This window comes from Acyrthosiphon pisum, chromosome A2, assembly GCF_005508785.2.
Source record: "Acyrthosiphon pisum isolate AL4f chromosome A2, pea_aphid_22Mar2018_4r6ur, whole genome shotgun sequence".
Classification (NCBI taxonomy): Eukaryota; Metazoa; Arthropoda; class Insecta; order Hemiptera; family Aphididae; genus Acyrthosiphon; species Acyrthosiphon pisum.
In genome coordinates this window covers 96,886,389-96,901,066 of record NC_042495.1, presented here as the reverse complement: position 1 = coordinate 96,901,066, position 14,678 = coordinate 96,886,389, and the positions used below count along the sequence as shown (strand labels likewise).

Genomic DNA, 14,678 nt, shown 5'->3' with positions numbered 1-14,678 from the left:
ACGACAAACGATGTAACCGAGTGCCCAGTGGTATGTCGATAACCGACTGACACAGCAAAAGCGATTAAGTTATGTCGTAATCTATTATTTATTTATCTATAATGTTATAAATAAATATAATATGTATAAATTATTATTTAGTGACTATAAAATTTAGTTTTAATTTTTCTACTTGACAAAATATTATTTTATACATTTTTTTAAATTTTCGCTTCAATATGCAATACATTTTGAATTTTGCCAAAATATGCAAAAATATGCAATAACCTTTAAATATGCAGAAATATGCAAAAAAAAATTTCACCATTACCTTCAAATTATGATGATTCGTGGAGATAACTGACAAAAATCCAAAAATATTAAAAGGAAAAAAATATGCAATTGCATAGGAATCCGCGCTCTACTTATAAGTAATAACTTATAATTATAAATGCTTATGAGCCCTGGTAATAAGTTGTTACTTACTAAATATTATAAATTGTTTAATCATACGTACCTATATATTATAATATAATATGTAGGTATATACATTTATTTGAATATTATTTTAAAAATAATTCAAAACACCGCTATGACATTTTTATAAGTTAACTTCAGATAAGTATTAAAACATAATATACCTATGTATGTTACCGTCAAAGACGTAAATTAAGAAATTAACGTTAATGACTAGTCAATAATGATATTTCCGATCAAATTAGACAGTATACGATATTTATTGCCTACGATATTGACTAGGAAATAACGCTAATGTCCATTATTTTCAGGCAATGATGTATTTAGTAATATTTCCTAGGTAATGACTAGGCTTAGGAACTTCTAGCATTTGCATACTTTTATTAATTATTGTTAAAAATAGCAGAGTGCGAAATAAATTCATTTCTCTGTGCCATGATGTCAGATCTAAAATTTTAATGTGCATATTTTTGCATATTTGATAGATTTTGCAGGAAAGTACTTATTTTAAAATTAATATGCTTATTTTGCATATTTTGCATATTTTCACAATTTTTTGTGAAAAAAGTAGGTATTTGGAAAAGAATAAAAGTGTAACTTGGCATTTATTAAATTAAATTTCGGATATTTACCTAAATCCATAACATTTTTGGAAAAGAAAGGAATAAAATTATCCAATTCATTAAAAACTGTCGAATATGCGAAAAATAAAATTGTTGACTTAACATGTACAAAAAGCAAAGCAATTGTACAGAAGTTAAATGAGGTTTTAGACAAAAATCATGGTTATAAAGCTTTATTAAAAATTTCAAAAATTTTGAGCGGCGAAGTTGAAGATATGGAAGGAGGACTTGACAAGTAATGATTTAGTTTATTTTATGTATATGTTCCAATGTCGTCTGTAGATGTCGAAAGAAGTTTTTCGTGTATAAAAATTTACTGTCAAGTAATTGTCGTAGATTCACGTTTGAAAACATCAGGAAATATCTCTTTGTGCCGTGTAATTTTCAAGGTAAAGAAATTAATAAAAAAATAGGAACTAAAACATTTAATTATTTAAACATTGTTTTGTTCTTACTTTAGGATCGGAAGACACGGAAGAACAATAAAATCTAAACCAATTACCTTTTAAAAATTCAATTTATTAAATCATTATAAATTCAAGCAATAATATTCTAATATAGTGATAGATAATATAAATTCTAATAAAACAAATATTTAATTTTACCACATATTTGTTATACTTCATTTTTTTGGACATATCTTCGTGCATAAACGGTTTTTTTAGGTGCATATTTTAGAGCATATTTGGTCATTTTTTGGTGCTTATTTGCATGCATGTTTTGGTATTTTTTAGAGCTAGAAGTCCCTAAGCCTAGTAATGACGATAACTCCGGGCTTTTTCAGACATATATCATAAAAATGTTAAATCAATTCAAATCTAAAAACTAAAATTTAATGTAAGCTGGATGTTAGGTAAACTCTAATTTTAGGTAGGTATACTTATTATAAGTTGTAACAGTTATGTATGTAAAAGTTTAAATTATCTATTTGTAAATTATTTATCGATTTATTTATAATCGATACTAACAATAATGTACTTTCCAACTTTAATATGTCGTACATTAGGTACATTTTAAGTAAAAGATAGTCTGTCGTATATATTATATGTCATATATATGACTATAATATACCTAGTAGGTTTACAATATAAATCGCGATTATAATAAATTTACTTACTAAACTTATTTGTTATAATAATTAATTAATAATTATATTAATAAAATTATAATATTTGTACACACGCGACACGCATGCCTACTAGCACATTGCATACCATGTATCTAGTATCTACCTATAGTACCTACCTTCAAAGTGTCACGGTACATCAAATTGTGAAAATAAATGATTCAATTTATTTATTTTATCTATGTAATAAAAAATGTATAACTTATCTTATACGCATTATTAAATTTCTGACCCAAATTATAAACATTCTCTATCAGTTTGTCTAATTTAAGTAATTTCTTAGTCATATTTGTAAATGTGTTAACAAAATATTTGAATTTTACAACCTTGCCTATATAGTATGTTGTCAGTTAATGCCTAGGCATTGACGATATCGACTACTGATGTTTGGAATATTTATGATATTAGCTAGGCATTTACTTTATTACCTAATTTACATCATTGACGGACGACGGTATCATGTAGGTACATACATTCACAAGGAACACAAAAATAACATAATAATAAATATTATTGTTGTGTTTTAGAAAGTTTTTTTGAATTAATAACTACTTTTCTTACATAATTTTGTTTGTTAACACATTATAATTACACATTATTATTTTAGGTTCAAGAGTACCATTCAACACGCTGACGGGTGTAATTGATGCAAATACGGTTTACAGCGTAACTGAAGATTATGCCAGGTATTTAAAAAGTTAGAAATGTTGATGTCTACGTTTTTTTTTTACTGTAAGGTAAAATTAGTTGATATTATTTTATTTTATTACAAAAAACTAATGTAACATTGGGTATAATATTATATTGCAAAAATGTATTGAATCTTTGATTATTATTGCAAAATATTTCAACTGCATAATATTTGATTACGTATAGACATTTAAGAACTGGTTATGCTGGTTTACTTCGCATGAACCCAGCGTTTATCGATCACGGACTAAAGGATTTGTTGCCTTTGAGACTTAAAGATCCCGACGAAGGATGTACTAGAGTGAACCGTTCGCAATATTGTTTTGATGCTGGTATTATATTATTTTATATTTATGAAATTAATTTGTAACTTAAAATTGTTCGAAATTAATTTATATTTAATTATTTTACATTGCCACATTCACAATAGTTAAGTATCTACCCACCTAATACATAAAACAATTTGATTTGCAGGAGAAGTTCGAGTAAATGAACAACTCGTACTTGCAACTATGCATATTATATGGGCAAGAGAACATAATAGAATAGCAAAAGAATTTGGTAAAATCAATCCACATTGGGATGATGAAACTATTTTTCAAGAAGCAAGACGTCTCGTTATAGCAGAAATTCAGCACATAACTTATAATGAGTTTTTGCCAACATTGCTTGGAAAAGGAGTGATGGAAAAATTCGGACTGCTATTACAAAAAGAAGTAATTTAAATATTTTATAAGAGTAATGATAAAAAAATAAAATATCTAATGATACAGGGTTAATTTTAACTTATAAATAATAACTCTTTATCACTTTGAAACACATTTTAAATAAAACTAAAAGTATACAATGTATACTATACATATTTAAAACAATATTATTGAAGAAGACAGTTTATTTTCCTACAGTATAGATTATAGCATTTTAGCTCAGCAACGTAGTTCGGAGTACTTAGTTATATATTTTAATATTAGATTAGATTTTGTTTCAAATGTTTATTATCTAGTTAAATTATTATAATAATATGTAGTTTTACATTTTATAATGTTTATGTTTTCCTGTGTGGTACTGGTTACCGGTAACTTATTAAATTTTAATTGTTATTATAATAATATTAGTACTTATAAAACAATGTACCTACATTTTTTAAGCAAATGTTAATATACACTTTTATTTAGGGCTATTGGGACGGATATGACTCGAATGTTAACCCCAACATCCTCTCCGAATTCTCTGCAGCAGCTCTCAGAATTGGTCACACATTTTTGCCCACTTCGATTGAAAGATGGAGCAAAGCTCACAAATTTATTGGTAAATTAGAATAAATTTATAAATATATGTGTACATTATAATATAAAAAAACCATTAAACAATTTTTAATTCATGTTCATATTCATTTAGCTTCTAAAAAATTGTCCGATCTTATCCGCCGTCCATATGATTTGTATAGAGCTGGAGTTCTCGATGAGTATATAATGGGATTGACTAATCAAGTTGCTCAGGCTATGGACGATTCGGTAACACAAGAGGTTACGAACATGTTGTTGAAGAAACCGGGTATGAGGTTTGGAGTGGATTTAGTATCATTTAATATCCAAAGAGGCAGAGATTTTGGATTACCAGGGTTTATGGAATACAGGTAAGTGATCACATAACTAAAGTGGAAGAAGAGGACATTTACACTATAATTATTTCAAAATAACTTTGATTTATGCTTCCTAAAAGTTTTTCAATATAAAATATTTGATTATTAGGTCGGTGGTAGTTCCTATATATAATAACTCAATTACTCAATATATTTTTCGCTGACAAATATTTCTAAACAGAATAATGTTTGTTTTTATTCATTGTTTTAGATTCTAAGGGGATAGTATAAAAATGTTAAATCAATTCAAATCTAAAAACTAAAATTTAATGTAAGCTGGATGTTAGGTAAACTCTAATTTTAGGTAGGTATACTTATTATAAGTTGTAACAGTTATGTATGTAAAAGTTTAAATAATCTATTTGTAAATTATTTATCGATTTATTTATAATCGGTACTAACAATAACGTACTTTCCAACTTTAATATGTCGTACATTAGGTACATTTTAAGTAAAAGATTGTTTGTCGTATATATATGTCATATATAATATGACTATATACCTAGTAGGTTTACAATATAAAGAAGAAGCCAGGAAGTTCACTTTTGAAAAATATTTTGTAAAAAACATTAACAAAACATTTTAATCATATTTTTTTAAAAAACATTTTCATGGAAACATTATAAAAATATTAATTCAACATTTTGTGCATATTTTATTATTTTATGAGAATAAATATTTATACATATTATTAGTCAAATATTCATTATTCAAGCACTCCCAAAATATTCACAAAATATTATCATTTCCCAAATGCTGTGTGGGGAGCGACACGACACGGCAATTAGAAGTGCCGACGGTAACAACGATGACCACGACTGGCACGGGGTGAGTGGTAGAGATATATGTGCTAGGAACAAGGGCACCGGACCCGCGGAAACTTAACCATTTCAGGGTCTGGCGTCTCGCGACTTCACTGTGGCGGTCATTAGACGAAGACGTGGCTGAAGGGACAACGTCTGGGTGGAAATTTTCGATAGTTGACGACAAGGCCGTATCCAGAAATTTATTTCGGGTGAGGGGAGGTCCAAAACATGTATATTGTAATTTTATTGAATTTAAATTTTGATATTTAGTTGAAAATAAGACATATTGAAGACATTTCGGGGGGGGGGGTCTAGACCTCCTGGACCCCCCTCATATATGGCCTTGGTTTACGATCGCGGTGCGTCGTGCTGTGGTCTGCTGACTATCACCTTTTCGTCCCACAGTAATGTCACATCGGCTGGGTCACATGTCCGCGGTCACCACAGATTCCGCATCACCAAATCTCGCTATACTCGCTCCGTGTATATTGGTCTCCGCCGTCCGTTGTCAGAGTCGTCACCGTCAACCATCGCTTCCGCAGCCGTCTCTGTCTGGCCTCGCGGGCCGGGCAAGGTCGTCACGCACCCGTGACACTCATCAACCCGCGGGACCGGTCGTGAGAACGTTGTAGTGGTGACCAGTGGCCAAACACTTTGCATATCAGCACCCTTTCGCTATCTCGTATCGTCCCCTCCTGGTTTATTATGTCAAATTTTCAAAAAGCGTTATGTTGAAATTACAAAAAGATTTGCTCAAAAGACTCGAGACATTGCGTGTACTTTAAAACTTAAAAATGCAAACATTTCCAAACTTAATTGTTTTTAAATAAAAATAGAAAACTAATGTATCTGTATCAGGTCTGCATTTATTTTTCATAGGTATTTTCACACTATTCAACTAGTGTTTTATTTGTTATAATAGTTCCTGATAAAGCCCTCTCTACGGGACTGTTTCATTTAAATATGTCAATCCCCTACAAGTCAAAAACTGAAATTGCGACTATGTTAATTAGTTTTACATACAAATCAGTTTTTTTTTAATATTTAGACTAATTTTATGCAATTTATTCCAAGAACATATTATTTACAACGTTCTAAGGTGCGTCGTTATTGAATCGTAGTTAATTACAATAATGTATAATAATATATTACAATAATTTATTATTATTATATAATAGTATAATACATGCTAAGCTTTTGTCACAAATTAGTTCAAGGTTAAACTTAGCTACTTTATTATGTAACTACCTAATAGATACATAAATAAATCATAAAATATCTTTAGAAGTAGAGTTTATATTCTCCGCTTAGAACCTTTTTTTTTATGCAATGATTTATTATTAAATTCAAATTACACATAATATCCAATAAAGCAACCTTCTCAATGACGAGGTATACATTCGTAAACTATCATATACAGCAGAGACAGTAGAGTGACGTGTTCGGTTCTTTTTTAAAGCTTTTAACCATTGTGGAATAATTGTTTTGAATTAATGTACTTAATTATATGTTTGTGTTAGAAAATTCTGTGGCCTACCAGCGTCTGACTTATTCCAAAGTTTATCCGGAGACATGCCCAACTCCACTATTCACCGATACTCGACCATATACGAGTAAGTAAGAATCCAATAGTTTAATATTATAATTTATTAAATTAATTTTGCTCTTACAGTTCTCCAGAAGATGTAGATTTATGGTCAGGTGGTGTATCCGAAAAACCTTTACCCGGAAGCATGGCAGGTCCTGTATTTTCTTGTATTTTAGCTACTCAATTTAGTTATGCCAGAAGAGGTGATCGTTTTTGGTACGAACTGCCAAATCAACCATCTTCATTTACTCCAGGTATTTAAAAAGAAAAATCTATATACCTATTAAAATATATTATCATTCACTAAGGGCCAGTTGCACCGTCTCTGATTAAAGTTAACCGGAGTTTAATCGGCCGAATTTGCCCGGTTAAATATCTGTTATCAGCTGATTAAGCTTAATCGAAGTTTAACCGTAGACGGTGTAACTGGCCCTAAGAGTCTTAAAAATAATCATTAAAAATACGATTTTATAATTTAGATCAACTTCGTGAAATCCGAAAAACTAGATTAGCTCGAGTGTTGTGTGACAATACCGATTTGATCGACACCATTCAGTTGTGGCCAATCGTTCTCCCCGATCATGAAATGTAAGAAATGCGTGTACTATACATTAGTTAGTATATATTATAAGATGACTGTAAAACTACAGTTTTATAAAAAAATACTTCTATTCTCTGTGTATAGGTAACTGGTGTTCATTGCACATTATGATTATTGTTTAAAGTTCTAAACATATAAGTTAATATAATGCACTAATGCAATTAGTTTTTTAGCTTTTAGATGATCGATTTATTGAAAAATATTCGATGAATAGCATGTAATGAATGCATGTATACTATACACACGAAATAACAAACGTCTCGGTTAACTTGAAAACATTTTTTTTTGTTTAGAAACCCTCGAGTACCATGCCGCAGTGGAATTATTCCATCGTTAAATTTGAACAAATGGGCTGATTTTCCGACGTCGTGAAACATGAGTTCGTTCATTTCTGATCAAATACCACTCATTATAATATTTATAGAATGGCATAATATTGTAATGATTGACTTTAAAAAATTGACGACAGATTACAGTGATTATATTTTACTGTATAATTGGTAATTTTAAAAACACACGAACATTCTATTTTTTTACTATAATTTTGTTGTTATTTTTTTTATTACATAAATAAGTGTTAAATCCAATATTTCATTTTAATTTAATTAAATTCGAGCACTATTTCATTTAAAAAGTACTGAATATTAGTATTTTTAATAAATGTTTAACATTCGAGTTCCTTGTTTTTTTTTCACCCAATGTTAACCAATTAAAGTGTGAAGTATAAATGCCAATTTTTATTTTTGTACAATTGTTTTCTTACAATTATATTTGATAAATATTTTATTTAAATTGATTATTTATTGCAGATTATATTACTGTGTATATTTTACCGTGTACAAATGAAAAAAAGAACCAAAAACAATTAAATAGTAGGTAATAAATTAATAATACAAAAGTAAAAAATGTATGTATTTTAATAAATTATGTAATAATTGATATTTATTATTTTCATTCGATATTTTTTTTTAAGCTAAAATATACTAAAAATGAAACGTACACAATTATATTGCTGATGAGTGATGACTTAATAAGACAACATTGCTTAGTATCTTTATATTATATTATTATAATAAAATAACGAAATTTTGTATCTAAAAATATGACCTTTATATTCAAGGTAAATCAGTCACTTCAAATGTCTTAAATAAAAGTTCAAATAGGATCTGATGACACGCAACCTGCCTAAACGATACAAGTAAGTTAATTTAAAATGGTTTATTTCAATTATATTAGCCGCATACTCTGCTGATATTTCTACTCTTGTATTTTGACAATACTTAAGATATTCATGTTATAATTTATGAGAGAGCGGAAAAATAGACCCATGACATCAGTGTAGCGAGATAGCCTATCCAGAACGCCGCGTTATCATCATTTTATTACAGGAAATAAATATTTACATAATTTAATCATATTATTTACCATGACAAATTATAGAGGTATTATCACAGAATTTTGATACGCATCCCCCGCTCTTTACTTCGCATATATCGTAGTTCTCCATTTCTTATTGGCTGTCAATCATATACATACATATAGAACATAGAACAAAATCAACCAATGAGAAGTGGAGAACTACGATATTGGCCGGAGGTGAAGAAGATGCGTATCTACTGCGCAAAACTAATACAACTGTGATGATACCTATATAATTTGTCATGTTATCTACTATAATACTTATAAAATACAGTAAAATAAACTCACGATATCATTGTATCCAGAATTTCGAAAAATAATTTTTTTAGATTTTGAGTGGAACGATTTTTTAAATTTAAATTTGAATCTACAACACATCATAGCAAAATTATAGTATTTATTTTAGATGATATTATGATACCAATTTTAAATATAGCTCATTTAAGCAGTTTTATTCAAATATTAATAATAATATTTTGTATGACGAATGATAATAAAAAAAAACACAAAACTATCAATACTTTGCACGAGTATGGAGTATTGTTTACGTTTACTTCTATATAGACAAGTGCATTATATTTATTATAAACCTGATTATTGATATCATTAAACCAAAATGCAAATACCGAAACGGTTATTGACTGAACTCTTCGAGTCTACGGAGCCAATAAACGCATACAATTTAATTGGCGACAATTTTTGGCCTTTTAAATGTTTTAATAGAAAATATAACAAATTATAATATAATGCAAATAGCGTAAAAATGTTCACCATGGATGGCTAATTGAATCGTATTATACAACTTGTATCATTCAGAAAATAATTGACATCATATTATTCCAACGAAACGAGTACTTAATAATTGAAGTTCTCAACGAGGAATAATTTAATTTTCTAACATCATATTCAACCATTGTATTTATTGAATTGTACTACTTCTTTGATGTTTCATCAAAAACAAATTTATATTTCTGTACATAGTGAATATTCAAACTATAATGTTACCCTCAGCATTATCGCAATATACGATATAATGTATTCTGTATTGTTATAATTGAATTAATAAAACTAATTATACGAGTAATGGAAATTATATTATAGGATTGCAGTAACGATTTAAATTAATAGCAGATAGTAATCTTGAATATAACTAATATAGTATAATTTATAATTTAAAAAGGTATACTAATTTTAATAATACAATTTGGATTGTAAATTTTCTCTCGGGTTATGCACACTATTGATTTTATGTCATACATTTTCCTAGTTGTGGTTGGCTAATAGTGAAAGGTAAATATTATTTTGTCGTATTGAAAAACAGGTGGTGGAAGATTTTCGTGGGAAAGATGTTGGTCTTTGAGATTGTTTCTTTGTCCGCGCACACGTGTATCTGAAACGCAACAGACAACTACGGTGCGTGTTTGTTGTGCGATATATTTTGTTAAAAATTTGATGGACAGGTAAGTTTTGGCAATAATTTTATATAAATAGTATAATATTAAGAATTTCACGTTATACTAATAATTTTTAATGTCTTATGCGAAAATATTAAAAATAAAATCAGAAAGAATAAGTTGATGAAGGGCATTACTAAAAAAGTTCTTGCTTCGATTGATCCGATAGAATTTATGAAATAGGAAGTGTTTTATATAATTGATTAAAATATAAGTTTATTTAGTTCACATGCTAATTATTTTTAAATATTACATACGCTATCGATATATTACACTAGTTTTAAGTGCTTATTCGACGGTACAGATTGTTAACTTGCGTAAGTGTATACTATCGAATTAAAATAATTGTATAAAAATTAGTTAGTGACTTGTCTTGTATGTGTGGATACTCCATAAAAAATTTTATTTTGTATTTTTATTTATCTTATTCGTTAATTTTTCGCAAAAAAATCTCTATATGATTTAGGTTTTAAACATTTCATTTAATAATTTTATTTATATTGGTACTCGTCCAATATAATATGCTATCTACCGTAAATATTTAATTTACCGTAATTTTATGATAGTTTAATACTTTTAAAATGATATCTACCGCAAATATTGTATCATATACTTTATCATTTTTCAATTAAGATTAAGCTTTTATCGAAATCCCTAATTTTATTATATTTATACCTCTTTATAATTTATCACAGGTTTTTAAAAAAAAACAAATTAATTGTGTGTTTGTGAGTCGTGACGATTGTAGTATGTGGTTTTATTGTGATTTATTTATTAATTATTAATTATTATTTATTATTACGAGTTTGTCAACTATGTGTTATTTATATCGATACATAATTCAAAACGAAAATATGTGCGCAATTTTTTAAAAATATGCGGTTTATTACCAACTGAGTACAAACATGTACCGTGTAATGCAGTAGAAATACTGCATTTATCATACTAATTACTAAACCAACATAAAATGGTAGATAAAAATATATTTACGAGACGAAAATATTTTGGACGAGTACCTTTATTTTATATATGTATATGTATTTATACAATATTGTATAATATTATTATATACTTATGAACCATTTACCCTCGTAAACTCGTATTAGGAATCGATTTTTAAAGTTGCATATCATACTTAAGTCGAATTATCTGATTAAATAAAAATAAAAAATAAATAAAATTCACAATGGTTAAGATATTATATTACACAGAAACTGCACTTCCACATTTTATTCTCGATTCTCGAATGTCATGCTTCATAATGGTCTTTCTCTAATGCAGTACAGAAGGAAGTAAGGACTTGTCATCATCACATCGTGTCCTATCAGCATGTTTCCCAGGCAATTCCTGCTATAGGTTTAAGCATAATTATTGCCAATTGGCGTCATGAGTCGTGACCAGTTTTAGAAAATTATTAATAAACTGAAAGTAAAGTGTCGTTATAAATTATAATTAATGGATGGTTTACTTCTAAAAGTTTATTATTCGTATCATTATATTTTTCTTTATTCTTATTTACTTTTATCATTATTTTTTTTCCAACAGATTGTAATACTTTTTAATAAACATTTAAGTTTATCAAAGAAACTGCGATAAAAGGTATACTAGAAAAACATAATTCACCATTACTGCGTGATTATTTATACTCAGTATATATAATAGGAAAATTATTTTATTTTTATTGGTGCCTATACTTTCTCTACAGATGATCAATTACCTACATTTATCTTAACAATATTGTATTATTGTAGTTGAAAATTAAATTAAAATGTTGAATAATGGTTATTTCTGGTACACGGTACTGTCTATACAGGCATATTCTTATAATTATATTAACTTTACATGTTTTGCAGATTGTGTAATTTTATCCTTGTAAAGCTTTTGGTATGTTAATAACTATTTATAATAACTATAATATAAGATCTACAACAACACATATTTAATGTGAGTTATTAAAATAAAAATTGATTGGACAATATGGTAAGGGCAACACATACTACCTATAGTTAGGTATTATATCATTGTTTAACAGATAGTTTTAAGAATAAAATTATTTAAATATTATTGTCTGTTATATTGGTATAGTGTTCTCTGCTATGTAATGGTTAATTAATTCGTTATTTTGAAAATTAACAACCTCTTAGTTTTATTTATTTTTGATTTTATTCGTTAGTTCATAAAGTTTAACACTTAAAATTTAAATACAGTTCTCTTTAAACATTTTTAATTCATCATTACAATATTATTAGTCAGTACTCAGTAGTGACATTGAAGTTAATTAAAAATTCATTTTGTGAAATGTTTTACTTACCAACTAAATTTACCCCTCCCACCACTGATTCAGATATATATTCATATTCCATTATTTATTATATTTTGAAACCCGTATTAATGTATTATAAATCTTGGTGTTAAACTATACAATACGCATAATAGTTAAAAAATATTTTAATAATAATTTTCTAATAAATTTATGGTAGGTATATTATATACCTAGTATAATATTAATATATTATTTAGTATATACTATATATGTCATATACTTTACAATTGATTCGAAATTTTTAAACACTGATATTTTTGCATTAGATTTTTTGTTATTTGTATTATGCATTGTGTGCAGTTGTGTGCAGTGTTTTATTAATGGAATTCAAATTATTAACCTTACTTAAACACTATAACTTCTGTTATCTATGTTAGTATCTGTAGACATATTAATCATTAATTACTATACTCATACGTATAGGCGCAAATAGGGGGAGCTTTAGGGGCTAAGCCCTCCCAAAAATGTCCATAGCCCCCCCCCAAATATTTCTTACATTTTGTTTTGAGCTTATTCAAAATTATCAAAATAAGGGTTTAGCCCCCCCCTCCCCAAATCCCAAACGCTATTTGCGCCTGTGCTCATACGTACGATATTAAAAATAAAAATAAAACAATAGGACCATAATATTATAATTGATGTTATAAAATAGGTAAGCGATCGAAATAAAATGATCTATCGTATTGCTAATCTTGTACAGGTGTTTCATTTTAAAATACGTAATAATAATTATAAATATTAGTTATTAAACATTCATGATGCGGTCAGGACAGTCGCAGCGTAACAGTTACAACCGTTACAGGATATGTACCTATACTTACGATTTGTTTATTCATTATAATTTATGTGTCACTAATATTTTAAGGATAATGCGGAGTATGTTTTAGTTGGTATTTTTCAGTTTAATTTTATTATTTTTAAAACCAACGCCAAGTTAATTTTAGCCATACTAAACATTTCGCATTATAAACCGCAGCATATTTATATATTTAAATATGTGAGGCCGTGCGGGTATGTGTAATTACAATATGGAGTTATCTTCAATGATCCACACACCCATCTTTACCTTGAACTTCGATGTAACCATTTACCAGGATCCTCCTCATACCTACGTAGGTGTAATTAACGATTGTATGATCGAGTTCAGCATTTCGGCACCACTTTTTGTAGGATAAATCCCCATGACATTATAAAAGTGTAAAGGAACTTAAGTTATATAAGCGATTAAAATGATTCGTGTCCATGATATTCAAATAAAATCCCGCATGATTAGAATCATAATAATCATTATAATGTCGTTCTGATGAGGATGTTAGTAAATGTGTGGGTGAGCCAAAATCGTGGTACTTATAACGGTTGAAATGTGCTTACAGATTAAAACATAGACAACAATGCAACATAAAAATATCGATGTATCGGTAATTTGTAAAAAAATATTAGAAACTTATTAAATTACTAAGAAATAAATATTATGTTATTAACGGTAAAAGTAAAATATGTGTAATTAATAATAATTTTGCGCTATGATTCAGATATTAATCTTAAATGTCTGTCATTATGCCCGTAAAATGGCTTTTGTGTACGCCAGGACAGCTGACGTAGTAAATTCCCGAAGGACCACTCGATGATTAATCGAGACCAAAAAAAGTGATTAGTAAATTATGTTTGTTTATGTCGCCTTTTATAAAGTGGGTAGGCAACTTAACATACACGACGACAACGATGACGTTTGATTAGGAAAGGGACGTGATGGTGTTGAGGGAAACAAGATGATAGAATTTAGTTATTGGGGGGGGGGTCTCCGTAGTCGGTTAGGACATGTGCAATGACCACGGAGCTCACATGAGTCGGCTAACCTTAATAACTAAACTTAAAACTATTGAAGTCTTGTTGACCCGGACAGCCTGCCCACAGTGGAGACACCTGTTGGATGTGGATTCCGACGACCTG

The 14,678-nt window shown here is 28.4% G+C and overlaps 3 protein-coding genes across 3 annotated transcripts in view; 2 read left to right on the top strand and 1 right to left on the bottom strand.

Moving 5' to 3' along the window:
* LOC100166526 (chorion peroxidase) overlaps positions 1 to 8,531 on the top strand; it is a 17,444-nt gene extending 8,913 nt beyond the window's left edge. The window contains exons 7-15 of the mRNA XM_001949252.5: positions 2,813 to 2,891; positions 3,082 to 3,227; positions 3,370 to 3,611; positions 4,071 to 4,203; positions 4,294 to 4,531; positions 6,864 to 6,956; positions 7,016 to 7,185; positions 7,411 to 7,519; positions 7,826 to 8,531. Of these exons, the coding sequence (XP_001949287.2) occupies positions 2,813 to 2,891; positions 3,082 to 3,227; positions 3,370 to 3,611; positions 4,071 to 4,203; positions 4,294 to 4,531; positions 6,864 to 6,956; positions 7,016 to 7,185; positions 7,411 to 7,519; positions 7,826 to 7,904 (1,289 nt within the window). The 3' untranslated portion in view covers positions 7,905 to 8,531. The remainder of the gene's footprint in view (positions 1 to 2,812; positions 2,892 to 3,081; positions 3,228 to 3,369; positions 3,612 to 4,070; positions 4,204 to 4,293; positions 4,532 to 6,863; positions 6,957 to 7,015; positions 7,186 to 7,410; positions 7,520 to 7,825) is intronic.
* Positions 8,532 to 10,132: 1,601 nt separating this feature from the next.
* Positions 10,133 to 14,678, top strand: part of LOC100166358 (chorion peroxidase-like) — a 31,038-nt gene continuing 26,492 nt past the window's right edge. The window contains exon 1 of the mRNA XM_003241868.4: positions 10,133 to 10,411. The gene's annotated coding sequence lies outside the window, so the exon portion shown is untranslated. The remainder of the gene's footprint in view (positions 10,412 to 14,678) is intronic.
* The window catches only part of LOC103308141, an 11,194-nt gene continuing 9,802 nt past the window's right edge, over positions 13,287 to 14,678 (bottom strand). Inside the window, exon 2 of the mRNA XM_008181034.2 lies at positions 13,287 to 14,675. The gene's annotated coding sequence lies outside the window, so the exon portion shown is untranslated. The remainder of the gene's footprint in view (positions 14,676 to 14,678) is intronic.